General features: G+C 38.1%; 1 protein-coding gene across 3 annotated transcripts in view; it reads left to right on the plus strand.

The window, feature by feature from the left end:
- The window catches only part of SYT16 (synaptotagmin 16), a 144105-nt gene extending 124131 nt beyond the window's left edge, over positions 1-19974 (plus strand). For all 3 annotated transcript variants that reach the window (XM_036735875.1, XM_036735876.1, XM_036735877.1), the window contains exons 4-6: positions 420-863; positions 4249-4438; positions 19611-19974. In XM_036735875.1, the coding sequence (XP_036591770.1) occupies positions 420-863; positions 4249-4438; positions 19611-19924 (948 nt within the window). In that variant the 3' untranslated portion in view covers positions 19925-19974. The remainder of the gene's footprint in view (positions 1-419; positions 864-4248; positions 4439-19610) is intronic.
- The last annotated feature ends 356 nt before the right edge of the window (positions 19975-20330 follow it).

Genomic DNA, 20330 nt, shown 5'->3' on the forward strand with positions numbered 1-20330 from the left:
GGCCATGTTTATAATGATGTGGTAGACATCAAGAAATGATTATGATAAAAATATCAAAAGGCGTTGTTAATATAGATATATAAACATCTCTGTTCATATTGTTTTCTGCCCTGAGTCACCAGCAAGATTGGAGTCCTCAGAAGAAATGGGGTCATGCAGTAGACATTTGACTCAGCCACACTTGATTAGATCAGTTCAAACTTGGGCTCAACTTTTCATACTTTGGAAATGGATCAGAAAATCATGGTGGAATCAGTGACTGACAAAGAAACATGTATGATTTAATTCTATGTTAATATCTAAGCAAATAGGTCAGTCTCAATTATATTGGGTAACTATGAACTTTGTAAGAACTCTATTGACTACTGAAAAAAGATAAATTTGTTCCCATTTATATCTTAATCTTCTGCTTGTCATAGGAGCATGATGAACTCAATGTTCCTCACTTCCCTCCCAGCGCCTGTGAACCCATCTCAAAGTGTGGGGACTTAGATGTCATCTTTGAATATAATCTATCCAGCCAAAAGCTTACAGTGACCATCATAAAGGCCCAGAACATTCCAGATAAAGACCGAAGTGGTGCCAACGCATGGCAAGTTCACACTGTTCTGCTTCCCAGAAAGAAGCAAAGGGGTAAGACCAGTGTTCAAAGAGGGCCCACTCCAATCTTCAAAGAGAAGATATTCTTTAGTAACCTGGAGCCTGAAGATTTGGGGGGCTATGCAGTCCGATTCCGTCTATATGCCATACTAAAGATGAACCGAGAGAAGATGATGGGAGAAAGGCTGTTTCACCTTAGCCAGTTGCGCCAAGAAGGGAAAATGAAAGTGACTCTGGTTTTGGAGCCAAGAAGTAATATGAGTGTAAGTATTTATGGTGGTGTTAGCCAGTTCAAACTATCTTACTGGAGGGATTGATTTAGCATGTTCAGTCGGATACATCAGAATTCAACAGACACTTCTATCTAATTTTCTGTTGGGTCTTCAAATTTAGTCATTTTGCAAGCCATTAATTTTGCTTATGGTCCAGGGGATCTTTATGCTCACCTTCACATTAACTTGATAGATTTATTTAGTTTTTGTTCATTTTAGGAAGTAACAGAAGTGGTTGGAGTAGGGTAGGGATGGAAGGGCAAGGCATCACAACATAAGGAGGGTAAATTGGCTTTGAGGTTCACTGATGATTGAAATTTTCCCTAGGGAAAAAATTCAGAGACTAGGCTTTCAAAAATGGAAGGCAGCATGTACATCTGAGGCAGGGTCATCAAGCTAGACAGCCTGGTCCTCCAGGTGATGCTGCATGCTCTCTGACTCTGGGGCCTATTCCATCAAATAAACGGTTTGTGTGTCCTCCTCCTGGCATTATTTTCTTCCTATGTAAGGTTTTCGAGAAGAACCACTTGCATCTGCAAGTTGAAAAGTTAGCTCCAGCACTAGATATTTGCATCTACACATGAGACCCTTCATTTTATAAAGCTGGGTGTTTGAAAATAGCTGTTGGATCATGCACATTTTTCCTCTTGCCATGAGTCCTCAGAACAAAGAATGGAGCTAAGACCTTAAAAACCAGATACTTAGCTCTCTTAGTGGGACAATGTAAATATGTTATTAATTGCTCATAATTATTATAATTTCTGTTGCTGAAAGGGAGGGAGGAATGCATTTCATTAAATTTCTGTACCTTCAGAAATTGGGCAATTTGCATCTTAATATCCAACTTTTAAGTGTGAAAGATGGGTAGGCATTAAAGCAGAGAATTACTTGAAATGTTTTACATCACATTGTATAGGGTAGCCTATTACTGTTATAATTTGTATAGTCACAAAGTCAATATTATATCACCCAGGAAGGAGGCAGGGATAGGTAGGGGAAGGTCTAAGTTATATAGACAATGTTAGATTTGTGAATCAGGAAATATAATGACAGTTTAAATCAGTTGGGATATCATGGAATCCCAAACCGAGTGTCTATTTGGGGGGCAGATATTGGAGAAGAAGCTAAGAAATATATTTCTACTGAGTGTAGACTATATAAGAGCAAAACCCACAGATAGATAGAGGAGCTGTCCACTCCCCTTTTAGAACAATTGTTCTCTTATTAATTATTAATCAAAGCTGGAAGGAACATTACAGATCATCTCTTTCTCCAAATTCCGTAATTTTACATACGAGGAAAACAGATCTAAAGAGGTGAAGTAATATGTAGGAAAGAACAGGAGGTTTTTTTTTCTCCATCTTTCCAGACTTTAGTGTACAAAGTGGGTAGTGAATGCTTGCTGATTGAATAAATGTTGCATGGAAATCGGTGTTCTTTCCTTTTTTAAACATTACAGATATAAACTTGCTTAGTAAAAATATATGTTTAAATTAATTTCAGCACTTAATAAATCATACCAGTATTTCACTCATTCCATCATCACAATTCTTTATTTGTTCTGTCTCACTTATTTTTCCCTCAGTTCACATATCCATGTTTATTCCATTCTTTTAGTTCAAATGATTTTGGCTTGCATTATTTCACAAAGATCTTTCTAAATTTCTTTGTTTTATCCATGTGTGATTTTAATTGCATCTTGTATTCTCTAATATGATAGTGGATGGGATGAGATTGGTGCTTTAATTTGTATAGGGAACTCCCACTGTGGATAATTTCCCTTACCAATGAATTTTGGTACCTGCTTTGTAACAGTTAGCCTTAGAGAGTTTGTTGGGGCAATGGGGAGTTTAGAAACAAAGACAAAACAAACAAAAAACTTACCCAAGGTCACAAGGTGAATATGTGTCAGACATATCATCTTGCTGTGAGACCAGCTCTCTGTTCACTACACTACACTGCCTCTTTTCACTAGCATACCGTAATTTGTTTAGCCATTCCCTGTTGTTGGGTTTTGAGGTTTTTTTCTCCCACTTTTTTACAGTGACATGCAATAGCTTGATCTTCTTTTTTAGGCCAGCTTTGGACTTATAGGATTATAGGATTTTGAGCTGGGTTGGGACTTGATTATAATCTAACCCCAATCTTTCATTTTACAGATGAGCAAACTGAGGCAAGTAGAAGTGAATAATGTTTTCAAATTCACACAGGTAGTAAATAGTATATCTGAGCTCTGAATCAAGGTCTTTTGACTCTAAATCTAGTGACTAAGAGACCTTGGCCAAGTCAATTCACCTTTATGGTCCTTGCTTTCCTCATCTGTAAAATAATAGAACTATACTAGCTATATTATCCTTTGAAGCAGCTAGATAGCTCAGAGCATAGAATTAAGAACCACGTAATTTCTCAGTGTCCTAGGCAACAGGGAATAAGCATTTAAATAGTACTTACTATGTGAGGTAGGTGCTGTTATTATCCCCATTTTACAGTTGAGGAAATTGAGGCAAATAGAGATTACGTGACTTGCCCAGGGTCACATAGCTAGTAAGTGTCTGAAGTGGGATTTCAATTCAGGTCTTCTTGACTATGGGCCCAGCACTCTATCCATTGGGTCACCTAGCTGCCTCCTAAGCCTGTATGTTACAAAGTATTGCCTAATTACATCAGTGAAGAAAGTTTCCACACTGGAAGTTCTTCATGTGAATGAAATCAAAGGTCAGATTACCACTCACTTTTTATCCCAAATATCTTACAGTGTATAACCTCAGATTGACTTATCTATAAAATGGGTGAGAATCTGTTCAGTGAATTGTATAATTTCATTTTCATCTATTTTCCTGGGGGAAAGGGAGAGGAGATAACAGATACAATTTACAACCTTACAAAAAAGAAGAGAGATCCCATGTTTTGTATGCTATAATACAGCATCCCAAATCATGACCTCATGCACTGCTGTATTCATTAAGAAATAATAGGAAATGGAGAGGCAGTGCTAGAGTAGATAAATTCTGTTGAAATGTTCAAGTAGAAATTACTCTAAGGGGAATTTTGGTCTATATTAAATGTATCATTATCTCTCTCTGTGTGTATATATAAGGTTTTGATTTACATTGGTAATAACATCTTTGGCCTTTTGTTTTCAGAGAGGAAATATTGAACAGAGACAGATCTTTAAACAAATGATGGCTAATGATGTGGAGACCTCAGCCTCAATTCTGTCCTCCTGCCCCATTATTATTCACATAGAGTGCACAATTTGAAATCTTTGGCAGCCATTGAAATCATGTCACAATTTCACCCAACATAATGTAAGCTGGATAGAAAAGGGAGTAGTGTGAAGTGTCCCAATGGTTTCTTTGTTGTTCTTTCCTGCCAGAGTGGAGAATCTCAGCTCAGCCTGTCTGCGGTTTCTCACAGTGATAGTGCTTCATCCACACAGTCTTTGTCACATGGAGGGGTGCCAGAGCTCTTGGTGGGGTTGTCATATAATGCCACAACAGGACGATTATCTGTAGAAATTATCAAAGGCAGCCATTTCCGAAACCTTGCCATTAACAGACCTCCTGGTAAGTGAAATTCTATTCTGCCAGCAAAAGTAGTTACAGAGACCAGTTGAAGCCATACCTACTTTTATCTTATTTTTGTAATTTTTATACTAATAAAGGTCTTAATGGGGTTTAGATGGGTTTTTCAGTACCTCTCAGTTTAACTGCATAGAAATTCCTTCAAAATCCAAGGGTTTCCTGATACTCAACATGCTGAATCCTACTTTAATGTTTATATTTTTATTTTATGAATGAAAGATGCACCATTTTCAGTAACATAATATATAAGCACAATTGAAATCTATTAGTTAGGCTAAATAATTCATTTGTACTATCAGGAACCACAGAACTGGAAGTAATCTTGAGAATCTTTTTTTTTTAAATTCCCTTATCACTAGAAAAGATACTGCTAAATAATCAATGTAATATATTTAAAAAACACAAAAAAATCAAAACCACTGGCCTGGGAGTCAGGGCAAACTGAATCCTAGTCCCACATTTTCTCTTCTGTGCCACCTTGGACAGATCATTTACCCTTTCTCTACTTCAGTTTCCTCATTGTCAAGTAAGGAACTGGAAGATGCCTTCCAGCTCTTATGATTCTATTCAATCTCTGACATATAGTCATCTGTTCTACTCTTAATTTTTTGGAACTTTCTTGTTAGTTGATTGTGGTATTTAATACTATTTAATTGTGCTAGTTTTACTTTATTAAAGATCAGTCTATATTATTTAGTGATGGTGGTGCCTTACTTATACCTATGTGTTGGGTTTCTAGAAGGCTGGTTCTTGCTTGGATTGACTCTAGAGCTGGCAAAGTCAGTTATTTGAAAGGGCATAACCAATCTTCAATGAGGACACTATCCAAGCTCCCTTTCTAATTCAGTCAAGAAAAACTCCTCCATATTTGGTAATTGCTAATATTGATATAGTACTATCGTTAAGTGCTTTACAATTGTTATCTCACTCGATCCTTACAACCCTGGGAGGTAGGTGCTCTTATCGTCTTCATTTTGCAGTTGAAGAAACTGAGGCAAAAAGAAGTTAAGTGACTTACCCAGGTCACATAGCTAGTAAGTGTCTGAAGTGGGATTTGTGCTCAGGTCTTTCTAACTCCAGACCCAATACTCTCTCTACTGCGTCATCAAGCTGCCTCAGGGAATTGACATATCAACTGCCTTTCTATTTCCATCAGACAACTTCATAGTTCATAAAAGAATCTAGTGCTCAAACACATCTTTACACATAATTCATTATTTGGCTGTTTCTTTAATTACTTTCACAGGCTGGGTATTGGCCAGAGGTCAATTCCACCATACTTAACATTTCCATTATTTCAATGTATTTTCTGTTATTTTCATTTGATCCATGGCCCTGAGATTGGTCAGCCAAGAAGTGGAAAGTCATTGCTTAGGTAATGAATAATGAAATGAATGGGAAGAATGAGCAAGGCAGTGGACATAAGTAATCCATCCTTAGCATCTAAATATGCAAGGGACAGCACCACATGATCAAAATCTGCATTCAGATTTGGGCTTATGACTCTTTACCATTTAACACTGCAGATCACATTTTCTATACACGATGAGGTTTATTTTAGCCTATCTTTATTAAGTCCATTGGTTTTTAGGTGTGAGACTAAAATTATAGCCCTCAATGCATACAGCAAGGGAGGAGCCCTGAATTCTGGATGACAGCAGGGCTTATGAGACTTCCAGGCAGCACTGAGGTCCAAAGCAGGCAAGACAGTTACTTTGGATACATAATCATTGCTTCATTCTTCTGCTTCTTAGTTGTACTTAATGGCATTTATTTACTAGAGATGGCTTTGTTTTTGAAATGAGTTTTGGGGCAACTGATGGCTGGATTTACATAGTTCTCTGCAAAGCTGCTACCAACCTTTGCGATAGACATTCCTCACCCCATTTTACTTAGTATCTGAACCATAATTTAAGTGACTTACCCAAGGTAACTCAGGTAGTACGTGACAGGCAGGATTTGGATTGAGGTTCTTTAATTCTAGAGGTAGGGCTCTTTGTATTGCTGCCTTTTGCTGAGGAAAAGGGGAAAGAGGGTGGTTTTATATCTTGCTTGATGTCTCAGCTTCATATACATGATATAGAGAAGACACCCAGGTCTTCAAGGTCAGTTATTATTAAGAGGTACTGCTGAAGTGGGGAAAAATACTTATCATGTCTATAGATATGGAAAGAATTCATGACCAAACAAGAGACAGAGAGGTTCCAGGAGATAAAGTTGATAATGTGGATTATATAAAATAAAAAAAAAGTTTTTGCAATGAATGGTTTTTGGTTTTAACCAAAGCAAAACAAAAACATTGGTTTTAACAAAATGGATGCTCCTAAAGTTAGAAGAAAAACACAGGAAATTGGGAGAAAAACATCTTTAGCTGCTAGAAATCTCATTTCTAAAATATATAGGTAATTGAGTCAATTTATAAGAATGGCAACCATTCCCCAAATGATGGTCAAAGATATTTGTTGTTTATTTAATCTTTTCAGAAGTGCCTAACTCTTTGTGACTCTATTTGGGATTTTCCTAGAAAGATACTGGAGTGGTTTGCCATTTCCTTCTCCGGTTTATTTTATAGATGAGGAAACTGAGGCAAATAGCATTAAGTGACTTGCCCAGGGTCACACAGCTAGTGTCTAAGGCTGGATTTTAATGACCTCAGGCCTGGCACCATCTACTGCACCACCTAGTTGCCCCTTACAAGGATCTAAATAGGCAGTTTTCAGAGGAAGAAATTAAAGTTATAAATAGTTATATGAAAATATGCTCAAAGTCATTAATAACTAGAGAAATACAAATTAAAACAACCCTGAGGTACTATCTCACATGCATTAGATTGGCTAAGATGACAAAAAAGGAAAATAATAAATGCCATAGGACATATGGGAAAACAGGCACACTAATGCACTGTTGGTGGAGCTGTGATCTAGTCCAACCATTCTGGAAAGTAATTTAGAATTATGCCCAAAAGACTATTAAATGGTGACCCTGTAATACCACTAATAAGGGTATACCCCGAGGAGGACAAAGAAAGAGGAAAAGGACCCATATCTACAAAAGTTTTTATAGTAGCTCTTTTTTTCTGGTGGCAAATAACTGAAAACTGAGGGCATGCCCATCAGTTGGGGAATGGCTGAAGAAACTGTGGCATATGAGTGTGATGGAATACTATTTTGCTGTAATAAATAATGAAAAGAATGGTTTCAGAAATACATGGAAAAACCCATAGGAACTGATACAAAGTAAAGTGAGCAGGAGAACAGTTTACACAGTAACAGCAATAATATGGAAATAATCAACTTCGAAAGACTTTGTAGCTCTTATTGATACAATAACCCACCACAATTCCAAAGAACTTATGATGAAAAATGCTGTCCATCTCCAGATAAAGAACCGATAGTGCTATCAGTAGAAATTTGTTCATCTATTTATATTTGTATTAAATTTTATTATTCTTGGTTTTTCATTGGTAGAGGAAAGGGTAGGGAGAGGGAAGTAAATAAAAATAAAAAAGTCCCTATGCTTTAAAATACATAAATAAATTTAAAAATTAAAAAAGGAGGAGAGTTTTATTGATCATTTAAAGTCTTGAAAATCAATTCTTAACTCTTTGTCAGGTTAATAAAGCCTCTTCTATTTAAGCAAAAAAAGAAGTACCACTGAGGAAATAGTTTACAGGACCAGGCCCCTGATATGGATTTAAATATTTTTATACACCTCTATGATGAAAAAAAAGTTTGGCTTAAAAAATGGATAATTTGTCTGTCTCCTGAGCCAGGCTTCAAGGGAGAACATTTAGTTCCCTGACAAGTTAGCAGCTGTAAAGTTCTAATCTAGCCTTTCAATTGTGATATGGCCCTGGTAATTTAGTTTACCCCCTTGAGTTTGAGTGCCTCCCTTGTTAAACGAACATAGGACCTCAGGGCTGAGAATGCTGGCACTCTTGGAAACCATAGATGGTTAATCTTCGACCAAGTTATCTCATGCCTGATCCAAGCCCGTTTCTACTCCGTGTGATTATATTGTTCACATAAATATAACTTGTCAAAAACTATCATTAAGATGTCCCCTCCAGTTAGAAACAACAACTTACCCAGCTTCTCAGCATGTGCATGATTAACCATACATGATAATTATATCCCAAATGATGATACTTAGAGCAGCAGCATATTAACCTCGTTAGACACACACAATGGCAGTAACTTTAGGAAAGACAAAGAGAAAAGCAAATTAGGTTGCCTTGTGTAAGGAGTGAAGAGCAGGAGCTAATGCAGAAGGGAGCTAGCCTAGAATCACATGATCATTTTTAGATTTGGAAGAGGCCCTCAAGAGCATACAGTTTAACCCTTTCATTTGGTAAATGGAGACTAGGGCTCAGAGAAGTGAAAAGAATTGATTTGGGTCAACAACCAGAAAGTACAAATCTTTTTTTCCATATTGCTGCTCAAATGAGATAGGGAGGGAGAAAAATCTTTGTTACTTTCCCTCTCTCAAATCTCCATTATCTTTTGGCTGAAATGTCCGTATTATAAAAACCAAACTTTGATTATAGGAACACAATTAACTGAATTAACCAAATTATCTACTGTGTCCCTTTCATTTCTTTTGATTTTAAGGTAAAAGAGAAAAGTGACAAGAAAATAAACTCACATTTGGAATTAGAAGCAAAAGCAACATGCCTTTGGACAAGGGTATGCTACAGCCAACTCGACTGGCTTATGAGAGCTGATCGTTAAATTTACAGTGTGAGCATTTATATCTCAGATGTCAGCAAATGCTACAAATCAGGGCTTCATTTATTGTTTTGTTAAGTGTCTAAACTTAAGAAAATGATGGAGAAAATCTTTATCATTCAGATTAAACTTAAAAATGTGTCGTGTGCACATTTCCCCTTTCCTCAGAAAGCTGGTTGTTAAACATCTACCAGCACACCCCTGCTTCTGTAGGTCCTAGGGTACCATAAAAATTCACATTTATATGACACTTTAAAATTTACAAAGCATCTATTTATCCCAATCTCCTTTGCACACCTACCATCTGGTATAACTACTAAGTGCATTTCAAGATTCAGGATCATCCAAGTTTCAAGTATATACTTTTAAATGAACTTAAAGTTGGAAAGACCAAGGTGATGGTATGGAAGACCAAAGAGAAGTCTAAGTCTCCCACATATACTCAAGCAAAGATCTAAAAAGGGCACCAGATCAAACAATGATTCAAAACATGTAAAACAAAACAACAGTAAGCTTTCATCCAGATCAGGACTTCACAAAATAGACAACAACTTCACAATAGACAATGAGGCTTTTGCCTTCAGACATTGGGAAATGGATCCCACCAGGAAAGACAGCATAAGCTCGGGTAAATAAGTCAGAAGTCTATCAGTAGTCTGACCAAAGATGTTCCAGAGCACCTGAAGCCTACAGTGCTATATTCCTAGGGGCAGGAAATATGGAGTAATCAGTCAAGGAAGCTTCAGTGGGATTCTAAATTCAAAGAAATCTGACTAATGTAATCACAGACACCAGGGTAAGAGCCAGTAGTAGCCTATCTGGGATTATCTGATGGGTTGGAAATCTGCAGCACTCTGACTTGAGAACACAATGCTCTAACCCTGGGTGATCCTGGGGGGCTTGAAACCTGTGAGTGTATAGACAGACATACAAGGGGAGGTGGAAAGCCAGTGTCAGTAGCCCAGAACATCAATTTAAGACCAACCCCATCCAAGAATGCAGAAGAAAGAAGAAAAATATCTTGTGGCACAAAGTCCCAAATTGGGAAATGAGGCTGGAGTTGAGTTGATAGAAGAAGACACTGAACACTATAAGAAAATATTGTGCATCGAGAGGTGCCCAAAAAAGTAAACCCAAAAACAAAGAGCAACTACACTACACACAAGAACTACAAGGATACGTAGAAGAAATGAAGCAAGAAAAACTTAGAAAAAATAGAAGTGAAATAGAATCATCAGTGGAAAAAATTGGAAGAAGTCCATGAACAAATACAAAATCATGCAGCAAGTAGACCATTTACTTCTCCCCCACTTTCTGAGGGAATTTAACTTGGGGTTACTGTCATGGAAAAGTTTTATCATTTTGGTGAATATCTCTTTCTCACAGAATTTTCCACAGTGTCCCCATGACTTTGAGTACCCTCCTGTTATTTAGAGTCCTCAGTTCCCACTATCCACCAAAGTTAAAGATTTTGTAGCTTACTGAGGAGAAAAATGTCCTTCCATCAGACCTACACTGTTTGAGTAGGATACCATGAAGTAGGTATTTGAGCTATTGTCTTTTTCTGTGGAGCATAATTCATCAGGAACTCTTTTTTTCTAAAATATCCATTGCCCTAATTCTTGACTTCAGGAACTCTTGAACTGAGGTAATCCCCAAGACTGCTGCTACCTTGCAATCTTTTTCTTTACTAGAAGGCTAGGTTTTGAGATGATGCCACTCAGAGAATTCAGAATCTTGTTTCCTCTATAGGATGTTGGAATTCTGAAACAATGTCCTTGAACTTCCTTCTCAGGAAACATGCAAACACATCTTTCACAGTCATATACTTTTGGTATAAGTCTCCATTGTTACTGCTGGGTCATCTCCGGTTGTTCTGATCTCTATTTGGCCACTAGACCCAGATGGCTCTGGAGGAGAAAGTCAGGCTGGTGACTTTGCACAGCTCTCCCTCACTCAAATCCTATTCAATGCAAGTCATGTCATCATCTCCCTGATGTCATGGTCCAAACCACACACACAACTTTTGTTGCCTCATGGTGGTTGTGTGTGTGTGTGTGTGTGTGTGTGTGTGTGTATGTTGGGTAGGATAAAGTTACAAAGTGGGGGAGAGAAATAATCTCCCATTCTCTCACTTGCTGCATTTTATAGGAATACACACACAAAAAGGAGAAAGTTGAATTCTCAAAAGCTGAGTCCCAAAGACCATCATCAGTCAACTTTTATAGACTTCCAAGAAAGAGTGGCTGATCCTTTAGTCAACCAATTGATAGGAATTCCCCACATTACATTGGTTGGTAGGGAGATTTTTCAATTAGATCCTGTAATTTCCTTAGGTTGATAGGGAAACATGTCAATTTGACAATAGTTTCTCCTTTACATTTGTATGAAGGTTATTATTATTTTTTATTTTTAGAAACGCCTTTAGAATTTTGCTTTTCTGCAATGTGATACAGTTGAATTTGATATTCATTAAGGGAATACTATGTGTAAGGCACTGAGGACATAAATTGAAGAATCAAAACTCAACTAAAATATAATAAAACCAGCAAACTACATATGAAAAATATATTAATAAATAAATTTTTACTGAACATCCACTGGGTGCAGTGTATCTTCATTGTTGGAGATACAAAGTACATGAAACTTATGGTTTAGTAAGGCACAAATGCAGAAAGCTATCCTGCAACAAAATACTAGAACAAATGCATTAGGAAGTTGCTAAAGTGTGCTTAACATGAGTCTGAGAACAAAGGGCCAAGCCCCAAGTTATTTCTAAAATGCAGTAAGCCTTATACTAGCTTTTAAAAATATCTTTTTTAAACTGATGAACTTTTCTGCAGTACAGACTCTAGCTCATATGAGGCCCAAACACAAATAAACTTTGCCTATGTTGTATTATATTTTATTTATTGTGTTAGAAATTGCCCAATTATATTTTAAACTGGTTACCAGAAGCATTGATAGTTTTGTAAGGTGTAGCTGCTGGCTGTAGTATGACACTTCTGTCTTAGGGTCACCATTATTGATATCAAATTATAATAATAATTAATAATAATAACAGTAGTAGTAGGGATTCTTTTTCAAGCATAGGTTGGACTATGTGGCCTGTATTTGGTCCTTTCCAACTCTGAAATTATATGCTTTTAAAAAGAATTTTGTGGTTTTCTGAGTCAATACTGGCCCACTTTAACACCACTTTCCAAAAGCAATATGAGATACCTAAGTATTTTATAAATTTTTTTTTTTTTGCTTCAGAAATAATTTATTTAAATGAAAAGTTGCTTCAAAGAAAGCTTAACTGATTGTATTGAAGACTAACATTGTTTATGTCAGTTTTTAAAAGGAGATTGAGTGCTAGCCATGGAGTCAGGAAGACCTAAGTTCAAATCCAGTTTCATACATTTTTTTTTTGTTTTTTGTTTTTTTGTTTTTTTGTTTTTTTTAATGCAATTTATTTATTTAACATATTTGGTTTTCAGCATTGATTTTCACAACAGTTTGGATTACAAATTTTCTCCCCATTTCTGCCCTCCCCCCCCACTCCAAGATGGCGTATATTCTGGTTGCCCTGTTCCCCAGTCAGCCCTCCCCTCTATCCCCCCCCTCCCCTCTCATCCCCTTTTCCCTTCCTTTCTTGTAGGGCAAGATAAATTTCTACGCCCCATTGCCTGTGTATCTTATTTTTTAGTTGCATACAAAAAGTTTTTTTGTTTTTGAACATCTGATTTTAAAACTTTGAGTTCCAAATTCCCTTCCCTCTTCCCTTCCCACCCACCCTCCCTAAGAAGTTGAGCAATTCAACCTAGGCCACACATGTATTATTATGTATAACCCTTCCACAATATTCATGTTGTGAAAGGCTAACTACATTTTGCTCCTTCCCAACCCATCCCGCTTTATTGAATTTTCTTCCTTGACCCTGTCCCCTTTCCAAAGTGTTTGTTTTGATTACCTCCACCCCCATCTGCCCTCCACTCCATCATCCCCCTGCCTTTTATTTTTTTTTTTATCTTCCTCCCTCTTCTTTCCTGTGGGGTAAGATACCCAACTGACTATGTATGGTATTCCCCCTCAGGCCAAATCTGATGAGAGCAAGGTTCACTCATTCCCCCCTCACCTGCCCACTCCCCTCCTCTCCTAGAACTGCTTCCTCTTGCCACCTTTATGGGAGATAATCCACCCCATTCTATCTCTCCCTATCTCCCTCTCTCAGTAAGTTACTCTCTCATCCCTTAATTTCATTTTATTTCTTTTAGCTATCTTCCCTTCATCCTCAACTCACCCTGTGTCTGCTCTCTCTCTTTTACATATATATATACACATACATACACATACATACATATACACATAGATACATGCATACATACACATTCACTTATATATATACATAAACATATATATATGCATATATATATATGCATATTCCCTTCAACTACCCTAATACTGAGGTCTCATGAATCATACTCATCATCTTTCCATGTAGGAATGTAAACAAAACAGTTCAACTTTAGTAAGTCCCTTGCAATTTCCGTTTCTTGATTACCTTTTCATGCTTCTCTTGATTCTTGTGTTTGAAAGTCAAATTTTCTATTCAGTTCTGGTCTTTTCACTGAGAAAGCTTGAAAGTCCTCCATTTTATTGAAAATCCATATTTTGCCTTGGAACATGATACTTAGTTTTGCTGGGTAGGTGATTCTAGGTTTTAATCCTAGCTCCATTGACCTCCGGAATATCGCATTCCAAGCCCTTCGATCTCTTAATGTAGAAGCTGCCAGATCTTGGGTTATTCTGATTGGGTTTCCACAATATTCAAATTGTTTCTTTCTGGCTGCTTGCAGTCTTTTCTCCTTGATCTGGGAGCTCTGGAATTTGGCAACAATATTCCTAGGAGATTTCTTTTTGGGATCTATTTGCGGAGGCGATCGATGGATTCTTTCAATTTCTATTTTGCCCTGTGGCTCTAGAATATCAGGGCAGTTCTCCTTGATAATTTCCTGAAAGATGGTATCTAGGCTCTTTTTTTGATCATGGCTTTCAGGTAGTCCAATAATTTTTAAATTATCTCTCCTGGATCTATTTTCCAGGTCAGTGGTTTTTCCAAGGAGATATTTCACATTGTCTTCCATTTTTTCATTCCTCTGGTTCTGTTTTATAATATCCTGATTTCTCATAAAGTCACTAGCTTCCACTTGCTCCAATCTAATTTTTAAAGTAGTATTTTCTTCAGTGGTCTTTTGGACCTCCTTTTCCATTTGGCTAATTCTGCCTTTCAAGGAATTCTTCTCCTCATTGGCTTTTTGGAGCTCTTTTGCCATTTGAGTTAGTCTATTTTGTAAGGTGTTGTTTTCTTCAGTGTATTTTTCAGTATTTTTTTGGGTCTCCTTTAGCAAGTCATTGACTTCTTTTTCATGGTTTTCTCGCATCCTTCTTATTTCTCTTCCCAATTTTTCCTCTACTTCTCTAACTTGCTTTTCCAAATCCTTTTTGAGTTCTTCTATGGTCTGGGGCCAGTTCATGTTTTTCTTGGAGGCTTTGGTTGTAGGCTCTATGACTTTGCTGTCTTCTTTAGGCTGTATGTTTTGGTCTTCTTTGTCACCAAAGAAAGAATCCAAAGTCTGAGACTGAATCTGGGTGCGTTTTCGCGTCCTGGCCATATTCCCAACCAACTAACTTGACCCTTGAGTTTTTCAGTGGGGTATGACTGCTTGTAGATTACAGAGTTCTATGTTCTACGTTTGGGGGGGAGGTGCCAGCTCTGTCAGAGCCGCACTCCTCCTTCCCCAAGGACCCCCAGTCCAGACTGGGCTCAGATCTTCGGCAGGCTGTGCACCCCTGCTGTGATCCGCCACTTAATTCCCCCCACCAGGTGGGCCTGGAGCCGGAAGTAACAACAGCTGTAGCTGCCCCACCTCCGCTGCCCCCGGGGCTGGAAGCCGAACCGCGAACTCCTTCCACTCCCGCAACTTTTCCCACTAACCTTCTCCGCAGTCTTTGGTGTTTGTGGGTCGAGGGGTCTGGTAACTGCTCACGTATTCAGGGCGCTAGGGCCCCCTCTGCCCGGCTTCTGGACTGGATCGTCCACGCCGCTCAGGCTGGGCTCTCCTCCACTCCGTTCCCAGCTCCCAGCTCCCAGCTCCCAGCTCCGTGTGGAATAGAGCTCACCCAGAGACTATCCGGGCTGTCCTGGGCTGGAGCCCTACTTCCCTCTGCTGTTCTGTGGGTTCTGCCGTTCTAGAATTGGTTCAGAGCCATTTTTATAGGTTTTTGGAGGGACTCGGGTACGGAGCTCACTCTAGTCCGTGCTTACCAGCCGCCATCTTGGCTCCGCCCTCCCCCAGTATTTTATAAATTTAATACAGTATATTTTAATTCTTTGAAAATTGATAATACATAATAATATTGAGCTAGAATTTTTAATTAGATGCCCCATTTTCTAATGATTTTGATGAATATTAGAATAATGTTATTTCTATATAATTATATATAGAATACATCATCTCTATAGATATATACTCTCTATACTATTATATATAATAACATTAGAGCAATAATAACAATGATGATCATGATAATTTATTGCAATTAGGATTTATATATCACTTTAAAATTTACAAGCACTTTACATAAGTTATCTCATTTGATTCTCACAATAACCCTGTAAGGTAGTTATCATTATCATTCACCATTTTGCAAGTGAGGAAACTGAGGCTCAGAGAGGTTAAGTAGTTTGCCCAGAGTTCCACAGCTGTTTATTGAGGACAGTAACTTTTTTGGGAGGAAGTGGGGAACACTGTGTATCCTTGGTACCTGTATAATTAGAACACATCAGGAGAAAGAGAGTAAGGGTCCTAGCATGTTGAATGATTCTGCTATGACTGATTTAAAGGGGGATATAGATAAGTTGCAATAGATGGTTAAATGTGGATAAGTTGCAATCTGTGTGATTAGAGGGAATATTCATGAGAACTATAACTATAGTTATCCCTTCCACATCATGGGAGTTTGGGGTGCTGTGCCCCTGCAATCTGGCAAATCCACAGAAAATATTTTGCCCCTCTCTTTATACCAGAGAAGTCTGAATTATTACAATATTAAAAACAAAATATGTTATAATATATAATACTATACGTTTATTTTATGCATTTCTGAGTTTCCAAACTTTTCCCGTGTTGTCTACTGGCCTTCATGTGTTGTCTGCAGCGTCTGCAAAACTCCCCCCAAAATATCGTTTAATTTATTATGCCAACCTGTGATATATCAAAACCATGATGGGGAAAGTCATGATGTGGAAGGGATAGGTGTAGAAGTCTCTCAAATTTGTTTGAGTGGCAGTGGGAGTGGAAGAATAATAAAGCATGGGCACTTCTATGGATGGTTGAAGAAGAATAGAGACAGAGATCATGGAAGTTGAACTGGGCAGTGAGGGTAATCAAAAGGTCAAGCATTTTGCTGGAGAAGAGGACTGAGGTAAGTGCTAGGTATATACTGAGGGAGAGGTGAGTGACCCAGGGATCCACAGATAATAGAACAAACCTTTAGACAGAACAGAGAGAACTTTAAAGGACAGAATAGTGATGATAAGCCAGGGGTAGTGACTGAAAATAGCAGTGGGTGCTCCCTTGCTCAGGAATATGGCAACTCCTACTCTTAGCCCCATATCCTGGTTTATGAGAGCAGCTGGTCTTAAAGAGGGTCCTAAGAAACATAGTTTCTTCAGGATAAAACTAGGTTTCTGTGATCACCAGAAGATAGAATGAGAAGAAAAGGAACAGGAATTTTAGAAGGCAAGGACTGAGGAGGTCTAGGGCTAAGCAGGAAAGCGTTAAGAATGTGGGGAGAGGCAGGAGGGCAAATAGATTTTGAAAGCTGGGAAAGGCACATAGGCCCAGGAGAGATAGGTCTACAGTAGCTGCAATAGTGTCAGGCGAAGGGGGTGGCCTATTCATTCACCCTTCTTCCTGAGTCTCCTTTCCCAACTCCTTTACCCTAGCCCAGGCCTTCCTTGTCCACAAATTTCACTTAAGGGCAGGATTTCAGGACTAAATTGATACCTCGCCTGATTCCAGTGACCGGAGCAAAGCCCCACGTCTTGCCTAGGTATAGCCTTGGTACCCACGTGGACACAATCACAAATCCATTGGAATATTAGAATATTTCCAGTGTCTAGCACAATACTTTGTATATAGTAGGTGCTTAATATGTGTTTAATGACTTGAATGGGAGTTTACTAAAACTCAGCAGTCAAGTTTACTGCACTAAAATCAATTACCAGCTGTCCAAAGCTGGGCCCACAAGCTGTCCAAATGTTCTGCAGGCAGGCTTGTCTCAAGATATTTTAGCATGAGGCATGTTGCTGCTAACAAAATGTTCATTTTAGCATCAGGCCTACTGGAAACATTTGGCCCTATCTTTTCCCTTCTATACTCAGGTACTTGGATTGTGCAGTAAATTATTATCTTTGCTCCTGCTCTTTGTGACACATTACAATTCATCTCAAGCAAATTTAGTTATTGTATTAAGCTGCCCTTTTCAATAATCAGAAAACAATCAGGCGATGGGATAAATCCTGAAGTTGCTTCCTTTGTATAATGGGCAGAGTTTTGTTCACAGGGTCAACCTCAGTCATCAAGGTTATGCTGGCAGCAATGTTGCAAAGTAGTTTGGGCCCTGGATTGAACTCTTCTTGTAAGAATTATGTGGCTGGGCAGCTGTGGAACCTCACAGTTTGCCTTCCAATTGTCAGTTTCTTGACAGCTTTTTTTTGTGGAACAGTGTGAAGAGTGGAGAGCCCTGCTTTTGAGACAGAGAAGTGTTTTCACACCTGATGTGTAATTTCACACCTTGTGTTTCTCAGCAGATAAGTGCATAAAATAACACATCAAATGGGAATAGGAAAAAAAGATCAACACAGAGAGAAAGCTGCAGGTTGTAATTTCTTTTCTTAGAGGCACTTTGAGGGAACAGAAAATTGCAGAAATCTGGATTTACACTTTTAAAAGTTAGAATTGTGGTTCGGTAGGAGAGTGAACAATAAACACAAATCAACTTGCAGCCTACATTGAATGGGATTTATAGAATGATCGAATTGGGAAAACACCCTGACACACTGATTCTTGAAAGAACAGCTCACACATTAGGCTAGTGAGAAACATTGCAAAATACTCCAGTAGTTAATAGAAATTTGAGACATCGCATTTGAGCAAGGTGAACATAAGTGTGATAGACTGTCCAAGAGGACGTATCCTTTATGATGTTCTATTCTGGCAAAGGTGCAAAAGTAGCATACTGTTTTAGCATCTTTTGGATCCCTCTTCTTCCTTTTTGCGTCGGGGCGACTTTATAAGAAGTACTTGTCACTGTTATATATCATGCTGTGGAGCAATAAAGATGAAGCTGTTATTTTCAGCTGCATTTTATAGATTTGAAAACAGACCAAAGAGATGAAGGGATTTGACCAAGGTTTTGATCAAAACACAGGGAGACAACTCCATGTCTAGCATTTGCAGAATTAGATATAGCTACACTAGGTTATTATCATTATTATTTTTTTTAAATAAGCAATCTCCCAATTCCCCTTTATCCTTTAGAAAATATAGCATGTTTTCCTAGGTATAGATCTCTATGGACTTAGTCCCATTTCTGGATAGGATTTGTATGGATCTAAAGTGGCTTGCCTATCATTCAAATATTCCAGAAAGCATAGTTGAGAACACAAATAGGCTATATTCAAAATCTGAGTCAGTCATTAGCAATTAAAAAGCTTTATTCTAATATATTTTAGGAAGGAAGGAAGCAAGCATTTAGTAAGTGCCTACCTATTGTGTGCTGGGCACTGGACTAAGCACTTTCCTAGTGTTTTCTCATTTGATCCTCACAATAACTCTGGGAGGCAGGTACTATTATTACTCCTATTTTACAGTTGGGGAAACTGAGGCAGACAGCGGGTTAAGTGACTTCTCCCAGGGTCACACAACTAATAAATATCTGAGTCTGGATTTGAATTCAGGCCTTCCTGACTCCAGCTCCAGTGCTCTATGCACTGATACCTAGCCACCTATTTTAGACATAAAAAGAAAAATGTCTACAAAACAAAATGTATACAAATATTGACCCTAATGTCAATGTGTACAAAAGTTTTAAGGATATATTAATACTTTCTCATATTTTCCTTTGGACATATTCTTGTAGAGGGTATATATCTCAGTACAGCATACTGAGTTGTCAAGTTCAAGAAAATTTTCCTAATAATCCATGCATTTAACTTATTTATATCTATCAGGTATGAAGCTATTTCTCAGTGTAAAGGAAGGAGGGACCTACTGAAAATGTGAATGAGCTGACAGGTAGGTAGTGAGGCAACAAATGTGTGACAGATATTAATATTTTTTCTTTTCTCTACCCTCACCCCTTTTTTCCCATCACAGATACTTATGGAAAGCTCTTTCTACTCAACTCTGTGGGCCATGAGATGTCCCGTTGTAAGACATCCATTAGAAGAGGGCAGCCAAATCCCATTTACAAGGAAACGTTTGTTTTCCAGGTAGCTCTCTTTCAGCTTTCTGATGTCACTTTGATGATCTCAATTTATAATCGACGTACTATGAAGCGCAAAGAAATGATTGGATGGATTTCACTGGGTCAGAACAGCAGTGGAGAGGAGGAACAAGACCATTGGCAAGAAATGAAGGAAACCAAGGGGCAGCAGATCTGCAGGTGGCATACCTTACTAGAATCCTGATCATCTGAACCAAAGTTCATATTTCACCTTCCAGATCACTACTGTTGCCAGATACCAATTCAACACATAGTTTAGCAGGTTTTTCTAAGACAACTTGTCCCCCTTTGGACTTGTAAATGGAGGCATTGAACTTTTACCTTTCAAGGTTTTTATGGTGGGTTTCTCACCTGAACAATTAATAACTAGAAGTGAGAAAGTCAAGAAGATGAAAAAATCTATTTAAACGCTGATGCTATCACTGCCATTTTGAATTATCTTCTTCTGATGCACTTCAAGATTAAATCTGAATCAATTACATGTAATTCCATACATGTTGTCTATGTTGATGCTGCAACCTAAGCTCTCCTTTAAGATACTACTTCCAATCCCTAGAGCAGCTTATGCACAGTAGGGGCTCAATAAATAC

The sequence above is a fragment of the Trichosurus vulpecula genome, chromosome 8, assembly GCF_011100635.1.
Source record: "Trichosurus vulpecula isolate mTriVul1 chromosome 8, mTriVul1.pri, whole genome shotgun sequence".
NCBI lineage: Eukaryota > Metazoa > Chordata > Mammalia > Diprotodontia > Phalangeridae > Trichosurus > Trichosurus vulpecula.